At 44.1% G+C, this 27,935-nt stretch overlaps 1 protein-coding gene across 7 annotated transcripts; it reads left to right on the forward strand.

Moving 5' to 3' along the window:
- Positions 1-3,027: 3,027 nt before the first annotated feature.
- On the forward strand, positions 3,028-27,302 carry LOC127007524 (sodium-coupled monocarboxylate transporter 2-like). 7 transcript variants are annotated; one of them, XR_007760279.1, is made up of 15 exons: positions 4,276-4,549; positions 12,118-12,368; positions 13,264-13,394; positions 15,614-15,802; positions 16,418-16,578; positions 16,993-17,133; positions 17,840-17,898; positions 18,702-18,861; positions 20,422-20,540; positions 21,374-21,528; positions 22,021-22,178; positions 22,501-22,613; positions 24,625-24,780; positions 25,650-26,790; positions 26,825-27,302. XR_007760279.1 is itself a non-coding variant. In XM_050878664.1 (13 exons), the coding sequence occupies exons 2-13, from the start codon at positions 12,128-12,130 to the stop codon at positions 24,756-24,758; spliced, it is 1,761 nt and encodes a 586-aa protein (XP_050734621.1). In that variant the 5' UTR covers positions 3,028-3,180; positions 12,118-12,127; the 3' UTR covers positions 24,759-25,133. The 7 variants fall into 7 exon arrangements, 3 of the variants coding, with proteins under 3 accessions (XP_050734621.1, XP_050734620.1, XP_050734618.1); XR_007760280.1 differs by having other exon boundaries at positions 26,828-27,302; XR_007760281.1 differs by having other exon boundaries at positions 26,834-27,302.
- The last annotated feature ends 633 nt before the right edge of the window (positions 27,303-27,935 follow it).

Below are 27,935 nucleotides of genomic sequence, written 5' to 3' on the forward strand. Positions count from 1 at the left end.
CCTCTGTGTCAGACACTGCCGACGCTTCCGCCTTTCACATCACCTATTTCCAGAGGCCGATAAGGAGATCGATCGCATTTTAATGAATGTTCATTTAGGTTCACAGTACAGAAGAAGGGTCAAACTACCAGAAGGATCATAAAACTACCAGAAGGATCATAAAACTACCCCAGGAAATGCCCCCCACCACTACGAAGGTGTGCTTGGCGCCAAAATGTTTAAGAATATGACACTTAGGCCGAAAAAGGATCATTCAAGATCGAAATAAGGACGATCTTTTGTGACAATCTTCGTATCATTAGATGAATACGATTGATGCCCTTTCGATCTTTCCCCCAGTATAGAATTCACTTGACACTGATACGCCCTTGTCCATTGATCAAATAAATCAACTCCAGGAATGCACCGGAAACTCGTATGATCAAACGTTTGGAACTCTTGCTAGGACATTTTTTTTAAGGCCAAAGGGGAGCTACATCGTCTTGTCATGAGTGGGGGGGGGGTTTCCGTTCATAGCGCGGAAGCCTTGCAGAACTACCGCTAGGGTCATGAAACCACCCATGAAAACCCCAACAACTTCTGCGAAAGCCTTTTTAAATAGATGTACTAAGGCTTGGAAGGGTTTAATAACACGGACCTTGATCTGCCCAATCTTTACCTAACTCCTTTATACCCCTAATGACGCAGCGGTGGAACCTTCGCGCATTTAATATTGATATAATCCATGAGTCAAACAAGTCCTGTATGTGCAGGTAGCGCGCAGATGTATTTCCCAAAGACACAGTCAACTCCAGGAATCAGGGGGAGGGGACTCGATCCGCCTGCTCTCTACTTAACCTAACCTTTGCACCCTAATCACGCAGCGGTAGGAGCCCCGTGCGTTTAATATTGATAGTCTTCCAGTCTGACTCAAGGCCTCTTACTCATCTCTTCTGAGGGCGTGGCGGCTCGCGTATGGTAAAAAAAGTGGGAGACTGGATCGACTGGTGCATGGGAACACGTTCATTATTTTCCGGATGGGGAACGTTTGCGCAAGCATGATCAAACAATAATACTTAAATAAAAAAAACACAGAAGTAAATATATAAGGAAAACAAGAAAATAAAAAATATATTGGGAAAAAAGTGAGTAACAAACGTGTTGCTTTACATTTACATACTGTCTTATCATTTTCCGGTCGGGCACGTTTAGGTACACAAGCGTACGTGCACAGGAAACATCTTTGTATGAACGTTTTATGACGAATGAAAAGAAGGGGAATTAAGGAGAGGCAGGAGCCGAAGAACTACAAGGAAAAAAAGGGTTATCGAGTCCTACCGAGGCAGTCAAACAGGGATGAACAGGAAAGGCAACAGGCAGGCAACGGAAAGACAACCACATCACCACCACCACCACTACCATCGGGACCCCACCACTACCACCACCATCACCACTATCATCGGCACCAGCACCACCATTACCACCACCACTACCACCACCACCACCAGCACCACCACTACCACTACCACTACCACTACCCTCGGGACCCAGCCAGTACTACCACCATCACCACTATCATCGGCACCTCACCAGCACCACCACCACCACCTCAACCACCACAATCACTACCTCTTTTACGTTCTCCTTGACCTCAAATGACCTACTTGTGGACACCTTCCATCACCCCGAATAGTGATTTATAGCACAGCGGATTAGGCGATTAGCTGAACGTTGAATTTCTACCATAGGGCCTACTTTAGTGCACCCCCCCCTCTCTCCCCTCTCTTTCTCCAGGGTACAAAGACGAGGATAAAGTGGAGGATTAGGAGGAGGAAGGCTAGAACGAGGACGAGGACGAGGGGAAAGAGAAGGACGAAGAGGATAAAATGATGGTTTACGAGGAAGACCCAGACGAGGACGAACACGAGGAGAGGACTAGAGCGAGGACGAGAAGAGACAATAGGACGAAGATTTTAAACAGGAGGAGGGGCGAGGACGGAAATAAGATGACCAGGGGGAGGACGAGCAGGAGTAGAAAAAGAACGTGAACGAGGAAGATGATAAAGATGATGATAATGACGAAGGAGAGAAGGAGGAGGAGGAGGAGCGGTAAAGGGCACGTTGAGGCTAGTGGCAGGTCAGGTGGGCAGAGCGAAGGGTACGTAGGAAGTTGTTGACAGCGGGAATCACTCATTTAATTGGCTGATGTCCTCCACGTATTGACAGAGAGAGCGAGAGAGAGAGAGAGAGAGAGAGAGAGAGAGAGAGAGAGAGAGAGAGAGAGAGAGAGAGAGAGAGAGAGAGAGAGAGAGAGAGAGAGAGAGAGAGAGAGAGAGAGAGAGAGAGAGAGAGAGAGAGAGAGAGAGAGAGAGAGAGAGAGAGAGAGAGAGAGAGAGAGAGAGAGAGAGAGAGAGAGAGAGAGAGAGAGAGAGAGAGTATTTTGGAAGGCGTGTGTTGTAGGATAAGTGTCAGGTTGTGTTTGAAATGATGGGCGTTTCCTTTCTTGGCTAGTATATGCTCGTTGTTGTTGTTGTTGTTGTTGTTGTTGTTGTTGTTGTTGTTGATGTTGTTGTTGTTTATGATGATGGTTATGGCATATGCTGCTGCTGAATTTGTATTATCATCATATTTCGTTGTTGTATTTTTTTTTGTTGTTGTTTTTTTGTTTTTTTGTTACGACCACTTTTCGAAACCACCTCCACCACTGCCAAGAAGAAAACACCATCATCATCATCATCATCATCATCATCATCATCACCATAGGCAGCAGCTGTAATAACAATGGCAGCACCAACACCGTCACCTGACCCGTAAATGCTTTTTAGTTGGTGTTTTTTTTTTTTCTTTGCCCTTGAACTGCCTCCCTTGATATTTAAAAAAAAAAATATGCGAGCAATTCAACCAAGGCGCCTGAAGCCTGTGTATAAAAAAGGCAAGAGATATTCACTTTTTGTGCTTCTAGACGAGTCGGAGGCCCTGGTGTCAAGGCGCAACTCATAACACTGGACACATGTTGACATTACTGAGGTGCGCGTTTCCTGCGTCGAGCACGAACAGTAATTTGTGCTGAAGGGCGCAGCAGACCTGAGTGTGGCTGTTCAGTTCTGCAGGTGGTTGGCGAGCGTCATTCCTGCATCCACTTTGCTATCGCCGTGTTGTCTGGAGTGAACACAAGTGATATCCGAATTATACGACAAACACGTGAGTAGCCTTAATGAAATGGTTCAGCTGTTCATTACTGCGAACGTTTGTTAGTGTGTCCATAATATCAGTGAATACAAAGTGCTTCATTTAGTTTATTTTCGAGAAAAAAAACATTCTGCTACCCGCCCACAGAATCACTGAAGTCCTCATCAATCAGCAGATTTTCTCTTGCCGCCCTGCCATGAACTGGCGCGACCCACCGCTGTTTTTTAGGCGGAGGCTACTCCGGCACTGCCAGGTCCAGGCCTTTGCTTCAGTCACTCTCTTTAATAGTACTCCTAGACTGTTCGATAGACGTAAGATAGTAGTGGAAACTTATCATCAATGGTAAAGGCACTACCTAGGGGTGTTGCTTGCAGCCAGCGACTACTGACATGAACCCGCTACATTTTGCGTCTGAGCTTCCATGACGAGGCCTTAAAACAACAACAACTTTCACTTTCATCGAAGGTAGCAAAATTTTGTGGTACGGAGGGGTGGGGTGAAGGGACAGGTGAGAACGGTGGGCCGAGGCCAGGGAGGGGAGGCGAGGGTCACTGTCGCTCCGCTGTGCAGCGTGGTGTGCAGCGAGGGCAGCCCATTGTGTGACCGACAGCCGGCCTGTGTGTGTTTGTGCCCGTGGTAAGTGCTGCAGGTGTGTGTGTGTGTGTGTGTGTGTGTGTGTGTGTGTGTGTGTGTGTGTGTGTGTGTGTGTGTGTGTGTGTGTGTGTGTGTGTGTGTGTGTGTGTGTGTATTTATGTGTGTGTGTGTGTGTGTGTGTGTGTGTGTGTGTAATTCAACACGACCTGATCACGTGCTGGACTCGTAATCGCCAGCAGGTACCCTCCCGACATGAGGAAGTGCTCTTTATCGTCGATCTCTGGGTACTGCCAGGACCTCACACACCACACACCCCATTCCCCTTGCTCAAGGGGGGACAGTAACCACTACTAGTCAACGGAAAGAATCCGGCCTGAGCGGGCTCGAACCGCCGCCCTATCAGACCGTGAAGCCTGGCAGCGCAGCGCTCTAACCAGTTGCGCCACGGAGTGGTGTGTGTGTGTGTGTGTGTGTGTGTGTGTGAGGGGATGTAGGTACGAGTGCCCAGCTGTGCGTCAAGGACCCTCCGTTAGTTGTGTGTGTCACTCGCGGCCCGTGGGCGGTGATGCGCCTGGGAGTGGTGACATTGGCAGAAATTTACGCGTGGCGCACCTCGGCCTCGGCCTCTGCGTGTTGCATCAAACGAGTGTGGCCAAGGAGACAATGTGGACGTGTGCTTGTTGCAACAATGTCGCGCCGCTGAGGCCAAACACTGCGGACAATGCGCGCCAAAACACAAGAAAGAGGCCACTTAATTCATGCGCTAAATGAGAACTACGAGACTGAGGTAAATACAGTTTCGGGAGATCCGTAAGTTTCGGACCGAGGGGTGTCTGGTGGCACGGTGAATCACCTAGTGATTTTGTTTCGTACTGAAAGACTGCAAGAAAAACTATATGCCAGCCTGTTTTGATTTCTATTTGTTTTTTATGCAATCCATTTTTTGATGCATGCATTCGTCTGTTTCTCAAAAAGCAGGATGTCACATAGCTCAAACGAGCAATTTTAAACTTCACGTGGAAAAAAATGTGGACAAACTGACATGAAAACAAAAATATAAGTAATTTCATAGTTTTCGAGCTCGCGGCCCCTTCTCAGCACCCCGAACACGCGCCCAGCCAGGCATCACCAGTTTCAGTATTACGCCCATCAGTCCCTCTGGAAATCAAAGGTGTAAATCAGACGGTATCACATTAGTTTGATACAACATCTTTGCAAAATAAAAACTATGAAAAAATATGTACAAGATACGATATTTATGCAGGTGATGTATCGAGATGCTCTATCAAGGCCATCAAGTTCTCTCAAGGGTTTATTATCTGCTTGTTTTCATACGGAATGTTACATTTATATCTGCACTCACGCATACACACAACAAATTTTCCCCTCTCTGTGACCTTGTCCGCCCTGTATATAGAGTATGCATCCCATGGGGGGGGGGGGGGGGGTCACCCACAACGCCTGTATACAGAATAGTTAAAAACTTTTCGCCTCGTCAGCTCCCCTACGTCTTCAATTCCGCCACAGTGTTGATTCCCTTACCTTACTTTATCGATATTTTCATACTGTTTTTCTAAACTTGCTAACTGCATGCCTTTATCTATCCTGCAGTTCCCTTGCAAAAGTTTTTTTTTCTACTCTAGCTCATCACTATGCTGTCCAAAATCCTAATTCAAAAGTTAACCAGTATCTTCATTCTTTCGTCCCTTAACTCTATACTCTATAGAATACCCTAACTTCGTCTTCATTTCCTCCTTCCTACAATGTCAACAGTTTCAAGAGGGGAGTATCCAGACACCTCTCCAGCCGAATCTGAACCCCCAATCCTCTGTTTACAGGAGCAGTGCTACATAGGGCGTTTAATTCCGTTTGTGTTTTACCCTTGAGCTGTCTTCTTGGCTGTAAAAGGAAAAGAAAACCTGTGAGGGCGTTTATACGAACGAACCCACGCGATAAGAATACCAAACCTGTGAGGAAAAGAAACTGGACTCGACTTTACCGGGTGAGATGCCAAATTTTTTAGGACCCAACGCAGCCTAGCAAGCGGGGAAGAGACCAACGTACTCTCGGCAGCGCACAACTATCACGTGATGGCCCCGCAGATGTGAAAGCGACACGAGTTTTTGTACGACCCACTTTTTCAATGGCTTGCGAAGACACGTGATTCTGCTCTGGACATGTTCATTGTATCATCTGTCCTAAAAATACCGTCTTCGTCTTGATTTTTTTTATTTCCCTGGCCTGCAAAGACACGTGATCCTGCTCTGGACATGTTTATTGTATCATCTGTTCTTAAATACCGTCTTCGTCATGATTTTTTTTATTTCCCTGGCCTGCAAAGACACGTGATTCTGCTCTGGACATGCTCATTGTATCATCTGTTCTTAAATACCGTCTTCGTCATGATTTTTTTTATTTCCCTGGCCTGCAAAGACATGTGATCCTGCTCCCTTAACTTTCTTTCTCCTATTCCATACATCTCATATCTTTTTTGTTTTCCTTCTTTCTTTTCCAGTCACTCTGTCCCTCTCCCCTCTTTTTCTCCCTCTCTCTCTCTCTTCTTATATTTTTTCCTCATTTCTCATCTTTCTCTTCAATCCTTCTCCTTAACATCATTCATATTCCCCTAATTTATTTAATAATCGTCTTCATCCCAGATATTATTCCTGATTTTACTCCTAAATAACCTTCTTCCTCCCAGTCACATTCTTCCTGGACTGCATACACACGTGATTCTCTTTCTTAATCGCCTTAATAATCCTCTCAATCACTTTTTTTTCCCTGGATTGCGAAGACACATGATTCTCTTTTAAAATCCTCCTCTTCGTCTCTTCATCTTTCCCTTTCCTCTTTTCCGCCTCAATCTCTTTCTTCGTCTTCTTCTCCCCTCCTTTTCTACAATTCGTCTTCATTTTCTATCTTCTTCCGTCTTCCTCTCTTTCTCTTTCTTCTTCTTCAACCCTCTTCTGCTTCTTTAACCCGTCCTCGTCCCGGTTATGCCAAGGCCCCGTGTGCATGCAACAGGAAACAGGGACGAGGTAATCACCCATCTCATCTTGCGGCCCTAAATCTACAGCCTCATGTCACTAATCCCAGTTCCCAGTCCACCACCTCAAGACCACATTCCCAGTCACCCTTAAGCCTACAGCCCAGAGCCCACAGACCTATTCCACAGCTCTCTTGTCACACCTTGTCCCATCGGCAACTACCATCGTTCCTCTTTCGTGTAGCTTATGTGAGACCCTGCAGCCCCTTTAGTGACGCGGGCCGCAATGCAGTGCCCCGAGTGTGTGTTTTAATGTTTCTGTACTCTCCTGTCTTGATGTGAGCTCGAAGTATCAGTAATCTTCCTCAGGTTGTTTGTGGGATTCGTCTCGCCTCGCGGTTCCCTTCACTGTACAAATCAGACGTTCCTGGAATACTCGGGGAGGGCAGTGATCACGTGCTCATCCTAGTCTTCTTTACATTACCCCCTCTTACGACTCGAACGCTTTTCATGGGGGGGCGGGAAATCGAGGTATCTCGCGAACATAAACTGAGTATTCTTTTGGAAGCCCTCCTGTCCAACTGTTTCTAGGATCAGTGCTTTGCGGGCTGTTGTGTGTTTGGTTTGCCTCTGAGCTGCCTCCTTTGATGTATAAAAAGGGTTCTAGAAGTAAGGAGGCCAACGAATCCCGCCGTGGATCCACTGTTGATTTTCTCAGGAGTCAAATGGGCTATAAGTTCAAAGGAAATGAATTATAATTTGATAAAAGAAGGCCACGTTTAAAACACGTGATCGGTATTGCCACAGTCAGAGCTTGCCGAACCCTCAGCCGAGAAAGTAAACAATAACAACAACAACAATAACATGAATAAATAAATAAATATATTGGTAGATAGATACACACACACACACACACACACACACACACACACACACACACACACACACACACACACACACACACACACACACACACACACACACACACACACACACACACACACAGCCTTTCACTTTCCATTCTTGTCTTGCTTACTTGTTTGTTTGTTTGATGTTTCCAACGTATTTACTTATTCATTATTTCTTATCATCGTCTGACGTTGCTCTTCATTTCCTGTTAATTCTCGGATTCTGTTCCTACTCGTGTCATCGTTTATGGGGAGAGAGCCCGATTGCATTTCTATCTGTTGAGGTACACTTTTTCTGTCTATCTGCCTATCTATCTATCTATCTATCCATCTATCTTTTTATCTATATGCCTCTGAAAGCGAAAGTCCTCGCACTTGCCATTCTCGCTAAATCAAGTTACCAGTCCATAAGTGGCATGTACTGCAATCAATGGAGCAGAAATGATGTGAGAAAGTGAGTGGTGAGGCAACTTATCCTATTCAGAACTAGGCATGTCAAGGTGAGGTGAGGTTTAGCTTTGCGAGATTTTAGATCAGATGGTGTTGTGAGGTTGAGTTTAGGCGAAGTGAGGTGAGGTTCAGTAATGAAAGCGCGGAAAGTTGTGATATTAGCGGAAGTTCACCGTATAGCAAGCGGTGAAATGAGGCAAGTCTTGGTTAGGTTAGGTTTAGGTGAAGTGAGTGAGGTTCAGTATAAAGAAAAGGCAAGAACTCGTGAGGTTAGGTAAAGTTCAGTGTATTGCAAGCGATGGACTGAGGCAAGTCTTGGTTAGGTTAGGTTTAGGTGAAGTGAGTGAGGTTCAGTATATAGAAAAGGCAAGAACTCGTGAGGTTAGGTAAAGTTCAGTGTATTGCAAGCGATGAAATGAGGCAAGTCTTGGTTAGGTTAGGTTTAGGTGAAGTGAGTGAGGTTCAGTATATAGAAAAGGCAAGAACTTGTGAGGTTAGGTAAAGTTCAATGTATTGCAAGCGATGAAATGAGGCAAGTCTAGGTTAGGTTAGGTTTAGGTGAAGTGAGTGAGGTTCAGTATAAAGAAAAGGCAAGAACTTGTGAGGTTAGGTAAAGTTCAGTGTATTGCAAGCGATGGAGTGAGGCAAGTCTACGATTAGGTGAAGAAAGCGAGGTTCAGTATAGAAAAGGCGAGAACTTATGAGGTTAGTGGTAAGGCTCAGTGTATAGCAAGCGATGAAGTGAGGTAAGTCAGGGTTACGGTAGGTTAGGTTAGGTTAGGAATGCAAAGCTAAGTAGGAGTTGAGGGTTGGTGACGTGAGGTGAAATGAAAGGAAAGACGAGGTTGAGTCAGGTAAAGGTAATGTTAGGTGAGTAAAGGTAACGCTCGGTAAGGCTATGCAAGGTAGGACGAAGGTATGGCACGAGAAGTGGGACAAAGTAACGAAGATGAGGTTCAGTGACGCGAGGTAAAATGAAAGTGAGAGCGAGGTAGAGCCAGGTAAAGGTAAAGTTAGGTAGGGTTATGTAAGGTAAGGTGAAGGCATGACTCAAGAAAATGAGATAATGTGAAAAGGCAAGGAAACGAAGATGAGGTTTTGTGGCGCGAAGTGAAATGAAAGTGAGAGCGAGGTAGAGCCAGGTAAAGGTAAAGTTAGGTAGGGTTATGTAAGGTAAGGTGAAGGCATGACTCAAGAAAATAAGATAATGTGAAAAGGCAAGGAAACGAAGATGAGGTTTTGTGACGCGAAGTGAAATGAAAGTGAGAGTGAGGTAGAGCCAGGTAAAGGTAAGGTTAGGTAGGGTTATGTAAGGTAAGATGAAGGCATGACTCAAGAAAATTAGATTATGTGAAAAGGCAAGGAAACGAAGATGAGGTTTTGTGACGCGAAGTGAAATGAAAGTGAGAGCGTGGTAGAGCCAGGTAAACGTAAGGTTAGGTAGGGTTATGTAAGGTAGGATGAAAGTCAAGGAAACGAAGATGAGGTTTTGTGACGCGAAGTGAAATGAAAGTGAGAGCGTGGTAGAGCCAGGTAAAGGTAAGGGCAGGTAGGGTTCTGTAAGGTAAGGTGAAGGCATGACTCAAGAAAATAAGATTATGTGAAAAGGCAAGGAAAAGAAGATGAGGTTTTGTGACGCGAAGTGAAATGAAAGTGAGAGTGAAGTAGAGCCAGGTAAAGGTAAGGTTAGGTATGGTTCTGTAAGGTAGGATGAAAATGTAGCTCGAGAAGAAAAGGTTACGGAGTGGGGGAGGGGGAGTATAACGTAAACTTGGCCCAGGTAAAGAAAAATGAAGTTAGGTAAGGTCAGATGTACTTAGTGCGAGGATAAGGTTAGTGTTAAAGCAGGTCAACTCAGGTCAGGTAGAGAAAGGTAAAGTTAGGCAAGATCAGGGGTTGTATTTATAGTGAAAAAGGACGAGGTTAGAATAAAGGTGAGAGTGAAGGCTGGATCAGTAAGAGAGATAATAAAAGAATAGTAGAGAGAGCGGTAGAAAGAAATAATAAGAGTGGATGAGTTTAGAGGTTAGAGGAGGTAAGGTGAGGCTAGCTAAGGAAAGGTGAAGTTAGGCAAGATCACGGATACTTTGAGAGGATGAAGTTAGACTGAATTAAGAGAGATAAGGTAAGGTTCGGTAAGGACAGGTGAAGTTAGTCAAGGTTAGGTGTGCTTAGAGAGGATGAGGTTAGGTCAGCTTAATTAAGTCCAAGTAGCGAATGGAAGTTAGGCAAGGTCAGGTTTCTTTAGAAAGGGAAAATGAGGTGAAGTTGGAGGTTAGAGGAAGTTAGGCAATGTCAGGCGTACACACTTAGAGAGAGGATGAGGTTAGAGCAGGTGGGTTAAGTCCAAGTCACCAAAGGAAGTTAAGAGAGGTCAGGTTTCTATAGTGAGGGAAAATGAGACGAAGTAAGAGGTTAGAGGAAGTTAGGCGAAGTCAGGCGTATGTACTTAGAGAGAAAGGATGGGGTTGGGGGAGGTGAGTTAAGTATAGGCGAATGGAAATTAAGCGAGGATAGGTTTCAATAGTTAGGTAAAAAGAAGTGAAGCTCGAGGCCAAAGGAAGTTAGGCAAGGTCCGATGTACTTATAGTGAGAGAAAATGAGGTTGGGACTGGTGAGTTAAGTCCAGGTAGCGAAATGAGGTTAGGTGAGATGAGAAATGAGTGTAGAAGTGAATAGCGAGAGAGAGTGAGGCGAAGCTAGAGGTTAGAGGAGGTTAGGCAAGGACCGGTTTACTAAAAGTGAGAGAGGATGAGGTGAGTTAAGGGAGGTAAGGTGAGGCCAGGTAAGGTGGAACAAGGTGAGGTCACATTTCTATAGTGAGGGAGGATGAGGCGAAGTTAGAGGTTAGAGCAAGTTAGGCGAGCTCAGGTGTATTTACTGAGAGAGAGAGAGAGAGAGAGAGAGAGAGAGAGAGAGAGAGAGAGAGAGAGAGAGAGAGAGAGAGAGAGAGAGAGAGAGAGAGAGAGAGAGAGAGAGAGAGAGAGAGAGAGAGAGAGAGAGAGAGAGAGAGAGAGAGAGAGAGAGAGAGAGAGAGAGAGAGAGAGAGAGAGAGAGAGAGAGAGAGAGAGAGAGAGAGAGAGAGAGAAGAGAGAAGAGAGAGAGAAGAGAGAGAGTAGTGTTAATCAAGGGCAGTGAAGTGAGGCCAGGTAAGGAAAGCTAAGGTGGAGCAAAGACAAGTGAGAAGAGATTGAAATTAAGGCAGGTAAGGTAAGGTTAGGTAGCGAAAGATGAAGTTGGGGGAGTTAGGTGTACTTTTTTTTTTTACAACAAAGGAGACGGCTCAACGGAAACAAAAAGTGTAGAGAAAAAAAGCCCGCTACTCGCCGCTCCCACAACATCCCATCTTTAGCTGGCCTTGGTGGAACAGGACTTTTACAGGGTACAGCGACGGCAGGTGAGAAGGTGCAGGGCACGCCACGCTAACCAGTTCCTCTTGATGGTTGAGGTCAGGTTATGAACACACACACATACACACACACACACACACACACACACACACACACACACACACACACACACACACACACACACACACACACACGAGCTGGAAACAAGCCAAGCCCAGTTGTTATATATTTTGGAACTGACATTTGGAAGACAGGAGAGAAAGAGAAGACTTGATAATGGTGTTTGAGCCAAGCCAGCCCGACATCTTTCTCTTCCTTTTTCTCATTCTTTTATCAGAGTCCTCATACTCTCTTTTTCTCCTCCTCCTCTTCATCATCATTATCATCATCATCATTATCATCATCCATATCCTGATACTGATTCTCTTTCACCTCATTCTCCTCCTCCTTCTCATATTCTTTCTCCTCCTCCTCCTCATCATCATCATCATCATCCTTATACTCACACTGATTTATCTTCTTTCTCCTGCTCCTCATCTTCCTTTTCCTCATCATCATCATCATCCTCATACTTATACTCAGATTGATTCTCTTCTACCGTTTCTTCATCATCATAATCTTCCTTCTCATCCTCATCCTCATCCTAATCCTCATCCTTCAGAGTGAGTAAGATGCGTCCTGAAAGGCACCACTTCAACATCGGCGAGGATGGGCGGCTGGCTGGCTTCACCTGGCCCGACTACGTCATGTTCGTGGGCATGCTGCTCTTTTCGCTGCTCATCGGGGTCTTCTACGCCTACAAGAACAGGAGTAAAGCCAACGAGGAGTACCTGTTAGGGGGGCGAAGCATGACCTGTTTCCCAGTGTCCATGTCCCTCGTGGCCTCCTACATCTCGGCCATCCTTGTCTTAGGTGAGGGAGCGGAGTGTGGTGTTGCACTGTGGTTGTATATCACTAGAAAGCGTCCTCCTTCTCTTTATCCTTCTTTTTCTTCTACTCCTTCTCCTCGTCGTCGTCCTTCTCTACCTGTTCCTTCTCCTTTCCCTCTTCCTCCTCCTCCTCCTCCTCCTCCTCCTTCTCAAGAGACAACGACTGAAATTTGATACAGTTCTTTTGGTATCTCAACAAGGTCAACAACGACAATCACTGTAAGTTATTTAGCAAGACACAACAAAAAGTGATCACTGACGGAGTTGGCTCAGAATAGGCGTTAGTCAATAGTTGTATCCCTCATGACTCTGTTCTTGAACCAGTATTGTTTATAACATACATCAATGGCTGGATGTTAGACTAAATAATTTCATTTCTTAATTTGCTGTCAGATCAAGATAAGCTTGGCCTGATAAATCGGAGATGTTCTTTCACATAGATCAGATGATGCTATTTAAAGGGGAAGTATAAATAGAAAGTTTTTTTTAAGAAATGTGAGATGTTAAGCACAAAAGCGTGCAGTGTGTTAAAGACCTTGTTAAAATCGCTTGAAACCTAGCGTGGACCAAAAAGAGTCTGTGTAGTCTGGACATCTATATAAAGCTATATAAAGCTCTTCATCAAGCTTTTAACAAAGGGGCAAGAGACAAGAGGAGAGGAGCAAACATGTTATTTTCACCGCTTCTTCCTCGCACACAGAAACAGTAGAAGAGGTGGTGTAATATTTACTTTCCTTGTTTCCAGGTATTGAAGCGCGTGAAAAAAGGAGATTGTAAGCGTCTGGGATTTCCGAGAAGTGAAGGGAGGGTGTGGAAAATGTTCGCTTTTGACTTTATTAATGTTTTGTTTTCTATTTTTTCCATTTTCCCTCCCCCAGGCGGGCCGGCGGAGACCTACTACCACAACATCGGCTGGATCGTGGGCATGGGCGGCCTGTCAGCCATCCCCGTGGTGACCGTGGTGTTCATGCCCTTCCTCTACAATCTACGCATCACCTCGGTCTATGAGGTAAGTGGTGACCCTTCTCTTGTCTGTTCCCTCGCCGTGTAGGAAGCGAGTGACGATCCTTCTATTGCTTAACCTCTCGCCGTCTATGAAGCGAGTGGTGACCTTACTCTTGTCTGTTCCCTCGCCGTGTAGGAAGCGAGTGAAGTATCCATTGCCTGGTTCTCTCTGATCGGCTTTTGTGAAGGAGCTAGGTTACCGTTGAAAGGGGGCTAGGTTACCATGTGAAGGGGGGCTACATTGTTGTAAGAAGGTATTAAGTTGCAATTTAGATAAGATTATGTTCTTGGGTTGGTTTGTTTAGTTTGTTTCTTAGCATCCTAGGAGCAGTAAGGAGTGGGCTTTTTTTTTTTTTTCATTATTGTTCTTTTTTTCGCCCTTGCACTGTCTCCTCTGCTGTAAAAAAAAAAATCTGCCCCCTGTTCTGCACCAGCCCTCTCCCTGTTTCAGTTATACTACGATTAAAATTACGATTAGGATACGATTATTGGACAAAGCGATGCAGCTTGTTTGAAGGAAAGTAATAAAATAAATATGATCCGGGCAGGACTATTCGCTCCAAGGCTAAGTTTCTAGTGACGACCAACTTTCACTTTAAAGATTTGTTATTTTTCCCCTTGTCCAATCCGCTTTCCAATCTCCTTCAATCCGCTTTCCAATCCCCTCCAATTCACTTTCCAATCCCCTCCAATTCACTTTACAATCCCTCCTAATTCGCTTTCCAATACCCTCCAATTCGCTTTCCAATCCTCTCCAATTCGCTTCCCAATCCTCTCCAATTCGCTTTCCAATCCTCTCCAATTCGCTTTCCAATCCTCTCCAATTCGCTTTCCAATCCTCTCCAATTCGCTTTCCAATCCTCTCCAATTCGCTTGCCAATCCCCTCCAATCCGCTTTCCAATTCCCTCCAATTCGCTTTCCAATTCGCTTTCCAATCTCCTCCAATTCACTTTCCAATCCCCTCCACTATCCTTTACAATCTCCTCCAATTCACTTTCCAATCCCCTCCAATATCCTTTACAATCTCCTCCAATTCGCTAAACGATTTTCTCCAATTCGCTTTCTAATCTCCTTCACTTCGCTTTCCAGTCTTCTTTAATTCACTTTCCGCCACCCCCGAGTGGCCTACGACTGCCTACGTGCTGTCCAGAAGACCACCTGTCAACCCAGACTCCAGGTTCTCACTCTAAAAAGGATCAAAGATGAGCTCCGGGGGACAGCATGAGCCAAGCAAGATGGCATCACTATAAACACATGCCTGCGCCATATAGGGCTGGGTCCTACCATCAGGCTCCACGAAAAAAGCCTACAGACTCCATAGGCTGAAACGTAAAATAATAATAATGATAATGATAATAAGAGGAGGTGCACCATTGATGTTATTGTATTCTTTTCCTTCATTACTTGGGAGACGGGGTTGAGAATTATTATATTCTCTCACATTAAACTGTATATTTATTCCCGTACCATTTATCTTTTTCCCCTTCCGCCACCCAAGGCTGGCAGTACGATACGGTACGGAATTTTTAACCTACTCCGTACCTGAAAATAATACCTTACCGTAATTTCGTACCGTACCCCCAGCTATTTTTCCGTACCGTACAGTATAGTAAAAATACCGTACCGTAATTCCGTACCATTATTGTACCATCAGAAAAATAAATATACATACAAAAAAAATATTTGTGAAAAAATAATTAAGGTACGTCAATAAATTTGAATGGGCACATTTACAATGTGTCTACACATGTATCAGGCTTCCTAAATATAGCCTACCAGGCGCTAATGGGCAAGAAAGTAAAAAAAAAAAAAAAAAAGATCTTCGGATGATCACTTGTTTTAAGCCTATGGTACGGTACGGTTCGGAATTATGCTAAATTTTCCGTACCTATATCATACCGCACCGTACATTAGGAAAAATATCGTATCGTAATTCCGTACCATACTTTTTATCAAAATTTCAACCGTACCGTACCGTACTCCGTACCGTGGCGTACCATAGTGCCAGCCTTGCCGCCAGCACACTTTTTCCCTTCCCTCAGCATACTATTTCTTGACACCCTTCACTCAGTACATTGTTTTTCCTCTTTAACTTTCCGCCGACAGACTATTTCCCTCCCCCTCAGCAGTCTCTTAGTACCATTACCTTACTACATCATTTACCCTTTCTATTTATCCTTTTCCCTTCCCTCATTCATAACCCGTATTCCCCCCTTCGTCAGTACCTTGAGATGCGCTACGACTCCCGGGCGGTGCGTCGGATGGCCAGCCTCATGTTCGTGTTGCAGACGCTGCTCTACGAGGCTGTTGCCATCTACGCCCCCGCTCTTGCCCTCGCCGCCGTCACCAACATGCCCGTCTCGGTCTCTATCCTCACCGTGGCCGCCATCGGTTCAGTCTACACCGCCATTGTGAGTGAAGAGATCTGGGTTTGTCATGTTTCTTTTTCCTTCAGTTGCTCAATGGTTCTCAATGGTGCATTTTTATCTTCTAACTGAAAATTCGAATTTGCAATGAGTTAACTTTTTCCTTCAGTGGCTAATTAGAGTTTGCAAGAGTTTATTTTCTCAACAAGAGTGGAACGAGAGAGAGAGAGAGAGAGAGAGAGAGAGAGAGAGAGAGAGAGAGAGAGAGAGAGAGAAATGGAATGGAAAGTCATGTATCTTTCAGCGGAAGACCAATGACTGTTATTAAGACGATAATCATCTTGTCTTCTGCAGTTAATGTTTTTTATTTTTTTATTCACTTACTAACTAAATAGGGTTAGCAATGATGTATTTTCACCTCTAGGTAATAATGCGGATTTGCAATGGTTTAATTTTCCCTCCAGTGGCTTATTAGTGTTTGAAGAGGATTTTCAAATCAAACTGCTTATTTTTTGTTTCAGGATGACTAATAACCACGCTTACCAACCTTACCGAGACGACAAGTTGTTAGGCAGCATATTTCTCCCTGCTTTCATTATGCCATCTTTCGCTCCATGTATTAAAAACAGTTAGTATATTCGTCTCTGTGTGTGCGTGCAGGGCGGGATGAAGGCGGTGGTGTGGACGGACGTGATGCAGTTGGCGGTGATCCTCGGGGGCCTGATGGCCATCCTGGTGAAGGGCTGCATGGACCTGGGCGGGTTCACTAACATCTGGAACACGGCCCTGGCGCACAACAGGACGGGGCCCAACATTATAAGGTAAAGACTGGAGTCAGGGTTCGAGAAAAGGGTGATAAGTGGACTTTGTAGGGTCATATTCTTAAACATTTTGGCGCCCAAGCTACATACATTTGGCAAGTCTTTCTTTTAGGGTGTGGGGCTGTGGGCACTTCCATGGATAGCTTTATGAGGCTAGTGTTACTTTGAGAAGGTTTCTGCACGATGCATGTGAAAAACACTCATGAGAACCCAACTAATCTCTATTTTGGCCTTTGAAAATAGTTTATATGAGAGGCTAAAGCGTCTGAGAATACAGACCTCCCTCCTATTCCTACTCCTACTCCTGCTACTACTACCACTACCACTATTACTACTACTACTACTACGACGACGACGACGACAATGAATTTGCTGCACGTGGCCTCAGAGCTCATAATATTTTTTACATTCCAGGCTGGATTTTGACCTGTACGAGCGACATACGGTGGCCAACATCCTCCTCGGCGCCTTCCTGGGCAGTCTGTGCAGCTTCGCGTGCTCCCAGACGGCCGTGCAGCGCTACTCCAGCATGAAAACCCTTAACCATGCTCGCGTGTGAGTCACCCAGCCGCCAAGGTGTCTTACGGTGGATTGATCTGGCCCACGGTTGTATAAGGACTCCCTCAGCACGTGTATATGATGTTATCGATGACTGTGCAGAATAACAAAGAACCAAGAAGGACAGAGTCCGCTTGTGCTCTCTCTCTTACTATATGGCTGTGAGATATGGACATTAAACAGTAACTTAATTAATGGGGGAAATTAGTGCCTTTGATGATTAGAGTTTGATGATAAGAGTTCGCCTTGTGGATTCCTATGAAAGGAACTCTCAAGTCGCGAATGAGTTATACTAATGAATGAGGGATAGAGTGGATGAGTGCCCAAATAAGCAAGTGTGCATGTGTGTATGTACGATATATCAGTAAGTGAATGAGTTAATGAGTGAGTGAGCCAAAGAGTGAGCAGATGAATGAATGAGTGAGGGAGGGAGTTAGTGAGATTGTAATAGTCAGGAGTGTGAACTGACAGTGAGTGAGTGAGTAAGCAGATGAATAAGTGAGCGAGTGAGAGTGAGACAAAAATAGAAAAATGTGTAAACTGTATCAATGAGTTAGTGACTGAGTGAATGATTAAGATAACAATAGACAACTGTGTGAACTAGATCCATGAGTTAGGGAATAAGTGATTGAGCGAACAAGTGAATGAGCGAGTGAACAAGTGGTAAATATTTGAGGTATATTAACGAGTCCTTCTCCCGCAGATCACTTCTCCTCACCATTCCCTTCTACATGAGCCTCTACTTCCTCGCAGCATTCGTAGGTAAGCAACACCCCGACAGACAGACAGGCAGACAGACAAACAGACGGACAAACAGACACACGGATAGACATAATAGCTACTGACCTCCCCTATCTATACCTCTGTTTAGCTATTTGTAAAGAAAGTGAGTCTTGAGCTACTAAATTTAATAGCCTTTGTTTGTTTGTTTTGTGATATGGGGATCAAATTTGAGTGTTTAGAAATGAAGCTTTGAGGAACACCAACGTAAGACACATACATGAACTTTTTTTTTTTTTACTTCAAATTTACACGTGATTATGATTGTTTGGTGTGGATAAATATTAGCTTAAGTTTATCTATCTACTTATATCTCTATCTGCTTATCTATCTCTATGCTTTCATCAATAAGCTGTCTATCTATTTATCTATCTTTCTGTCTTCATCTATCTATTCATCTATTTATTTTCCATTAATAATCTATCTTACTATTCATCTATCTTCCCATCTATCCATCTATCTATCTCTCCATCAATAATCTATACCTATTTATCTTCCTATCTTTATCTATCTATCTATCTATCTCTCCATCAATAATCTATACCTATTTATCTTCCTATCTTTATCTATCTATTCATCTATCTATCTTTCCATCAATAATCTATCTATCTATCTATTCATCTATCTTTATCTATCTATCCATCTTTTTTTCTATCTATCTACCTCTCTCTATCTATCAATATGTTTGCCTATCTATATCCATCTATCTGTCTATATCTATTCACCTATCTAACTATCTATCTATCTAATTACTTACCTATCTATTTCTTCCCCTCCCCCCCCAGGCCTCGTGCTCTTCGCCACCTACGAGGGCTGTGACCCCCTAGAGGCGGGGCTCATCACCAAGAAGGACCAGATCCTGCCCTTCTTCGTCATGGACAAGCTCAGCTCCGCGCCTGGTCTGCCCGGTCTTTTCGTGGCCTGCATTTTCTCCGGCGCCCTCAGGTAAAGGAATATCACTGACTTTTACGTGTTATTTATCTTATTTTATTTTAATCTTTGTTTAACGTCAGGTTTTCTCATTATCTCTTAGTATGAAGTTAGACGGTCAATGATGCGCTTCCTACTATTTCTATCCATTGCCTCAGCCTCTCCCATACCCGATGCTGCCATATATATAATAAATAAAATAAAACCCACGTTAGATTCTCTATTTTAGGGGTTATGAGATTAAGTTGCTGTTATTAAAAAAGAGAGAAAAGTCAATGAAAAAAAATATATATATGCTTGCATGCAGAAAAAGGACGATGAATGAGTTTGAAAATGTAAAACAAACTCTCGAATCTACTTAACCCGATAGCAGCGGGGATCATGTTTCTTAATGATCCCTCCAAGCGAGAAAAATGAGAAAAAATCACCCCTCATACAAATCATTTCATAATATATATCAAAGCATTTGTGATCAGATTATGTATCATCTATTTCTGGGGGTTTATATCATGGCACAAATTTGGCCCGTCGCTGCTACCTGGTTGAAAAATAAGGCTGTTTTAGGTTGTTAGAATAGCTGAGAAGTTTACCACCGATAGTACAGTGGTCGTGATGGGCAGGACACTTGACTTACTTCCTCACAGGACGTACAAATAATCTAGACCATAGTGGGGTGAGCGCGGTCTTGGTATGCGGGCGGCGGGGAGGACGCGGAGTGTTGCGAGTTCAGTCACGGATGAATCAGATAAATTTGAGGAACTGAAATGATGAGACTAAGAAACAGCAAGAAGGGGCGAGGGAGGGGGGAGAAAACACTTATATCACCATGGAAGGGAGTGAACAGAGAGTAACTGATTAACGAAGAGAGAAAGAGAGAGAGAGAGAGAGAGAGAGAGAGAGAGAGAGAGAGAGAGAGAGAGAGAGAGAGAGAGAGAGAGAGAGAGAGAGAGAGAGAGAGAGAGGTCACATTACGCTGGGAGTCAAGGTTTTGTTTGTTAATGTATAGTGAACACAGGTGATAAAATGTCTTCACTGAACACACACACACACACACACACACACACACACACACACACACACACACACACACACACACACACACACACACACACACACACACACACACACACGGAAGGTCAAACAATCAAAACAAACATCAAGGCTCTCCGGGTGAATCAACCTTGACCCATCCATGAGTGACCCTGATCAAGGCCTTGGCCTGACCCGCATGAATCACTACCCCCCTCCCCTCACCCCCTTACCACCCCCTCACTCCTAACACCTGCCCCTTGTAACCCATTAATCACCACTGCCACCCTTCTCGACCTCTGCCTGTCTTGCACATTCACCCTTAACCGTCTCATGATCCCTCTCTCCTCTCCACCTTCCTTACCTGAACCTTAACATCCTCCCTGACCTTCACCACCTTGTCAACTCATCCTCGTAAATGACCCTTCATATATGACCCTCGCCTATCATTCCTTCCTTCCTTTATTCCCGTCTTTATGAATGGCCAGCACCTGTCCTTCCTTTCCTTCCTTCCTTCACTCCTTCACTCCGTCCTTGCCCCCACAGTACCATATCCTCCGCCGTGAGCTCTCAGGCGGCCGTCACGTGGGAAGACTGGCTGGCGCCCCTCCCCTGCTGCGCCGCCCTCTCGCCCACCGCCCAGGCCGCCGTCACCAAGCTTTTAGGTGAGTAAGGGCGCCTATGTGTTGGTGTTTTTGTTTCTTCCCTTTCTCTTTCGCTCCCATTGTTACTGTTCCTTTTATCAGTAGTTTGTTTTCCCATTTTCAGTACTTAAATGTCTCTCTCTCTCTCTCTCTCTCTCTCTCTCGTTACCTTTTTAGTCTGCCTCTTAATCGCCCTTCTTTCCATTTTCTACGGCGTCCTCCTTTCATATTACGTTTTCTTCACTGTCTTATAACAATTCTTTTTTCTTACAACTTCAATAAAAGGTTCGGGCTATTTAACCCTAAAATCTAAATTATCATGGTTCATTATGGCTCAATTTTCCTTTACTTATTATTGTTATTGGCTCTTCATTAATTAGATCTCCCTTTTCTTTTTCTTCTCAAGTGTGGTAGCTTTTTCTCTTTTTGTTTTGTTATTTGCAACCATAAAATAAAGTAGGAATAGATTAATTTTCTTGTTATTATTAAGTTTCCAGTAAGTAATTTTTTTTCTTGTTTTATTGCTCCTTTTTAATTTCCATATGTCTTTTTTTCCTTTTTAGTTGAATTGCTTTCTTTTTTTATTTTATTTCATTGACTACGTCCTTTCCTGTAACAATTTTTTTATGTTTTCTTCGGAACTCAAAGATATTGAAAACACGCGATAAAAATCTAAAAATCTTAATCATTGTTTATTTTCTTCAATTTTCTTTACTTCATTTTTTTTTTCTTTACTCCATTATTTTACCGCTTTTCCCCCCTTGTGTGTGTGTGTGTGTGTGTGTGTGTGTGTGTGTGTGTCAGCTACTATCTTACTTACTATTATTTTTCCTTCTCTTTATCATGTGCGTCAGCTGGGGCTTACGGGACCGTGGCTGTGGGTCTCGCGTTCATGGCGGGTAATCTGGGAGGACTGCTGCAAACGGCCCATGCCTTCGTGGGCTCCGTGAGTGGCCCGCTGCTGTCCGTGTTCGTGCTGGCCTTTTTCATGCCTTTCAGCAACGCCTTTGTAAGTTGGGGAGAAGGGCTGGAGAAGGACGGGGGTAAAGGGAGGGGCTATGAGAGAGAGAGAGAGAGAGAGAGAGAGAGAGAGAGAGAGAGAGAGAGAGAGAGAGAGAGAGAGAGAGAGAGAGAGAGAGAGAGAATATTCTGTTTTATTATTATCTATGAATACACTGCAACTATAAGACAATAATCAATAACATTATTTACCTATAATTATCAATTCCTAACATGTAAGAGCAGAAGAGACACAATAATCCGAATGTATTAATATCTTTGAACACATGAATACACTACAACTATACCCTATAACACTATTTTCCTATGACTATATCAAACACGAGAGGGCGGCAGAAACCTAATAATCTTAATGCGTAACTCACTATGAACACTCCACAACTCTGACAAAAATCTACAAATAACAACAATAGTATCAATAACAACAACAGTATGTATAACTAACTCTCTATGGCTAACAAGTTCTGGCGGCACGTTGCAGGGGGCGTGCGTGGGGCTTCTATTGGGCACAGCGGCGCCCCTCACCATCAGCTTCGGAGCGTCAAATCTCGGACTGCAGCCTAAGCTGCTGCCCACCACCACGGACATGTGCCCCCTAGACCTGGTCTTGCCCGAGCCCTCCAACGTGCCGCTCCGCAGGTGTGTGTTGGGGAGGGAGGGGCTGGGATGTGTTGGGGGAGGAAAGGGGTCTGTTTGGGGGAGGGGGGTAATCTGTGTGTGTGTGTGTGTGTGTGTGTGTGTGTTTCCATATGATAAAACTCATGGCATTATCAACCGTATTTTTTATTTACTTATCCTTTCTATGAATTTCCTTTATTTTCTTTTACGCTTACTACCTTTTATAGTTTATTATTTAGGCCTTCGTCCAACTTTCTTAACTTTATTTTCCTTCCAGAGCCTTGAACCTGAAATACATGCAATAACACAGTCTTTTAATATACCTTTCCCCATTTCCTCTCAGTCACGATGACCTGGAGTACCCACAGAAGATCTTTGCCCTGTCGTACAAGCACACGGTGACGGTGGGCTTCCTGGTGGCCATGGTGACGGGCATCCTGGGCAGCGTGTTGACGGGTGAGTGTGGGCGTGGGGGAATGCAGGGTGGTTGAACCAGCAAGTGTGGGAGTGAGTGTGTGGGCGTGTGAGTGGTTAAGTTAACAGCTGGGTGATGAGTTTGCCTTAACCCGGTAACTGCGGGGATCATGTTTCTTAAAGGCCCTTCTAAGCGAGAAAAATGAGAAAAAAAATCATCACTCACGCAAACCATTTCATAATATATATCAACGCATTTTTGATCAGTTTATGCATCATCTATTTTGGGGGGTTTATGTCATGGCGAGAATTTGGCCCGTTGCTGCTACACGGTAAAGCCACAAATTTGGCCCATCGTTGCTACCGGGTTAATTAAACCTACCATTGCCAACAAGAGAAACAAGCTCATCTGGACTTATATTCCACATTATTATCAATTTGGGGATAAACGATTTTGGATGTAGAGGGTTAGGGCATGATTTTTATATATTTGAGAAGGAATATAGCTGACGTCCTTTTTGACTTATATGTACCTGTTAATTGCTATGACTAAGAGGTTAGGACAGTTAAGTTTTCGTACGTATGATTTTGTGAATGACCTTTTTTTGCTGGGGTTTTTTTTTAAGAGATCAAGTGTAATGTAGGTTAAGATAGTAGTTTCATTTTTTCTTTTCTTTTTTTTTCTTTGCGCCCTCAAGCTGCCTCCTTTCCTGTAAAAAAAAGAAAAAAAAAAAGAATATCAAGTAGTAGATTACGCACTAAGTATCTGCTTATCTTTGTACCCATTTTTTTTTTCTAAAGTGTCATTCGATGCCTCATTATCACTTTCAGGTGTTCAGATGTGTTCTTTATCAATTTCATGGTTTGATTTTGTTTGGTCTGGTTTAAATACTGATAATTTGCGCTTTAACTATGTAATGAGGTAATTTTTTCACATCTTTATTATCGTGTTATTAATATGCAAATCACCTGATAAGAAAATTGATAAGTTGCGACCTCAAACCATTAGTATATATGGCTTAGGTCCTCGTCTGTCTTTATGTGTCTGCCGATCGGTCTCTCTCTCTCTCTCTCTCTCTCTCTCTCTCTCTCTCTCTCTCTCTCTCTCTCTCAATACGGCCCTGGTTCTCACCGGTCATATCTCGTTGTTGTCGATGTTATTGTTGATCTTCATCACCATCACATCTTCTTCCTATATGCTCACCTGCCCGTCGTTCTTACCTCGCTGCATCTCTTTTGTCCTTGGCCTAGTCCCTTATCTCTACTTCTTCCTCTTCTTCCCCCTCTATATGTGACCTCACCCATATTTTCACCTTCAGCTCCCCTTATCTAACTCCCTAAATTTCCTTCCCTTCCCCTATGCATCCCTTTACATATAACCTCACCGATCACCAATTACCCCCTCTTCCCTTTACACGTGACCTTACCAGCAGCCATCCCTTCATCTCTCCTTCGTCTCTTCTTCCCCTATAGGTTCCTTTACATATTTTTTTTTACGTCGCGGCCTATTGCGCCGTTAGGCCTTTTCACTGGTGGAACCTGATAGCCGGCCCAGCCCTTTGTGGCGCAGGCGAATGTTTATAGTGGCGCCATCTTGTTTTGGCTCCTACTGCTCATCTTTGAGCCGGGTTGATAAGTGGTCTTCAGGGTAGCATGTGGGTAGTCTTAGGCCACTCGGCGGTGACTGAAAAATCCCAGCTGTATGGCGGCCAGGATTCGAACCCACGTCCTTCCTGGATCTCCCGGACGCGGCACCAGCATGCTAACCACTCAGCCACCGCCTCCTCCTATAACCTTACCAAAATCTCTCCCTTCATCCTTCTCTTCCTCCCCCCTTATCATTACTTGTACCTCTTCTTCCCTTCTACACGTGACCTCACCATCATCCTTAACTTCACCTCCCTCCCTTCTTCCTCTATGCGTCCCTCTACACGCGACCTTCCCATCATCCTTCCCTTCATCCCCTTCGTGTCCCCTCATCACTCTTCTACCTCCACCTCCCTTCTACACATAACCTTACCAACCTCCCTTCATCTCCTTCATGTCCTCTCAGGAATGACGAGAGGGAAGCGCGTCAAGAGGTCACTGTTGCATCCTTGGGTGAGGTGGACGCAGCCAGAGGAAAAGGTGACCAAGAGGGCCGAGGCGCACTCTTACGTCAACCCGAGCGTCTCCACCCACCTCTGACGACATCCGCGGGAGTTATGACGTTAGTTAGTGGTGGCAGAGCAGCAGACCTTACATTCTCTAGCTCCTTATTCGTAGTGGTCAGTAGTTGTGGTTATGACGGTGGTAGAGAGATATGGTTAAGGTAGTGGGTAGGTTTGAGGGTGTGGTTAGAGAACGAGAACTGTATGTATGTATGTTTGTTTGTTTGTTTTAAGAAGGGTTTTACGTATCAGATTCATGTGATATTTATTTACTACGTATGTGGTTTTGTGTGTGTGTGTGTGTGAGTGTGTGTGTGTGTGTGTGTGTAAGAGAGAGAGAGAGAGAGAGAGAGAGAGAGAGAGAGAGAGAGAGAATTTAAATTCAGTGTTGTCATTGTTAAAAAAACACATAGTATTTTACCAGTAAAACTGTTTTATTATTAATGGTATTATTTACTCTTATTATTGTTTTTATTATCATTATTATTATTATTATCATTATTATCATTATTATTATTATTATTATTATTATTATGATTATTATTATTATTATTATTATTATTATTATTATTATTATTATTATTATTATTATTATTATTATTATTATTATTATTATTATTATTATTATCAATATTATTACTATCATTATTATTATTGTAGTTATTATTGTTGTTGCTATTATTATTATTATTATTATTATTATTATTATTATTATTATTATTATTATTATTATTATTATTATTATCATTATTATTATCATTATTATGATTTATTTGTAGTAATATTAGTAGTAGCAGTAGCAGTAGTAGTAGTAGTAGTAGTAGTAGTAGTAGTAATAGTAGTAGTAGTAGTAGCAGTAGTAGTACTAGAAGTAGTAATATAAGTAGTAGTGGTACTCCATCAGCCTTACCAGGTTACTCATCAACAGGATCATCGCTCAGGAGGCAGAGGGCGAGATAGACCAAACAGAAATAAGAGATATTAAAAGAAAAATCTCAGAAGAAAGGCAACAGGCCCAAAAAGACGAGCTGGACCGTCTTACACACCACCTGTCCACAGAAATGGGTAGAAAAATACACACAGCACAGGAGACAGGCGCCTCTAACTGGCTAACGTCATTACCAATCAGAGCAAAGGGCTTCAGCCTCAACAAACAAGAATTTGTCGACGCCATTGCTCTGAGATATGGCTGGCCGATTGAGGGACTGCCTGATCTCTGTGCATGTGGATCACCAAATGATGTCACCCACACCATGACATGTAAAAAAGGAGGCTTCGTCTGTATTCGACACGATGAAGTGAGGGATCTGACAGCCAGCATGCTTGGGGAGGTATGCCAAGACGTCACTACCGAGCCGGCACTGCTTCCCCTGGACGGCGAACACCTTCGGTACAGGACAGCCAATACCTCGCAGGAGGCACGGGTTGATGTAAGTGCCCGCGGATTCTGGGTGCGCGGACAGCGGGCGTTCATGGACATCCGCATATTCGACCCGATGGCTGCCTGTCACCGTGAGCTGCCCCTGCAAGCCGCCCACCACAGGAACGAGCAGGAGAAGACAAGGGCATACGGTGAAAGAATCCAACATGTGGACCAAGGCAGCTTCACCCCCCTCGTCTTCACCACATCCGGCGGGATGGGTCCCAGGGCCCAATGCTTCTACACACGCCTCGCGGAACTAATCTCAGAAAAGAAGCAACAGCCAAGGAGCCACGTTGTCGCCTGGATGAGGTGTCGCCTCTCGTTCTCCCTGCTCAGGTCGGCCATCCTATGTCTCAGGGGCACCAGACACTCTGGCCCAAAAGCCACCACCATCTCCAATATGGACTATGAAGCCACAGTGGTGGAGAGTGACATTAGGGTGGGTCGGGAGTGACTTGAGTAGGGAAGGAAAGGGGGATCTAGACGTAATAGATGATAGGTGATTTAGTGTCAGGTAGTATTAGTGATATGGTTGGATGCCACAGTCATTAGCGAACAGAGTTGGGGCTAATGACCTCCAAGCTATGGAGCCCTCCATGATTATGTGTCGGGAAAATAAACATGGGTGGAGGTATCATTTATGTTAGTGATAGTAGTAGTAGTAGTAGTAGTAGTAATAGTAGTAGTAGTAGAAGAAGTAGTAGTAGTAGTAGTAGTGGCAGTAGTAGAAGTAGTAGAAGTAGTAGTTGTAGTAGTAGTAGTAGTAGTAGTAGTAGCAGCAGTAGCAACAGGAATATCGGTAGTGGTAGTGCGAAATATTTTTGCTGTAGCAGTACAAGTGCTATCAATGTCCATCTTACTATTATTTGTCATCATTATCATTATTATCATCTGCATCATGCCCGTCAGCAGTCTATGAGCCCCACAAAAATACTGCATGTTGTCCCGCGGGCAGCGGGGAGGCGGTGAAGCGAAATAAACTTCCTGAAATGATACATAACGCTCGTACAGGTTGTTTGTGACGAGATACCGCGGAGGGCAGCGACCGGAGAGGGGGGGAGGAGAGAGAGAGAGAGAGAGAGAGAGAGTAAAGCACACACACACACACACACACACACACACACACACACACACACACACACACACACACACACACACGTCTTATTAAATCAACATATACATCAGACAATAAAAAAAATAAAAAAAAACAGCATACCACACACTGACTAGAATTTTCCAGTGCACAACGAAGTGAAAGAAAGCAAGAGAGAAAGAAACAAACAAACAGTACAACAGTGACAAAAAGAGAAAAAGAAAGGAAAGATTGAAAGAAAAAAAACTAAGGGGATGCTACAGAATCAGCTTTGTTGTCAAATATACGAACGAACAAACTCAGTACGCACCATCCATCACTCAGTGGGTGTAAAATAATCCCTCGTATTATGATGAACAGCACGAGCCAGCAGGAGAAGACGAGAAGGAATCAGATGAGAGTTTATCAATGGACCAGCTGTGTGTGCGCGTGTGTGTGTGTGTGTGTGTGTGTGTGTGTGAGAGAGAGAGAGAGAGAGAGAGAGAGAGAGAGAGAGAGAGAGAGAGAGAGAGAGAGAGAGAGAGAGAGAGAGAGAGAGAGAGAGAGGTGGGGCGTGGGTGAAAGGGATGGGGGAGTCACTATTGTGTGTGGGACAGCCAAGGATGATCAACTGTCTGGCCGCGAGAATGAGTGGGGCTGTTAAGACCCTTGAGGCCGGGAGTGGCAGGAGCTCGTGTGTGTGTGTGTGTGTGTGTGTG

This window comes from Eriocheir sinensis, chromosome 35, assembly GCF_024679095.1.
Source record: "Eriocheir sinensis breed Jianghai 21 chromosome 35, ASM2467909v1, whole genome shotgun sequence".
NCBI lineage: Eukaryota > Metazoa > Arthropoda > Malacostraca > Decapoda > Varunidae > Eriocheir > Eriocheir sinensis.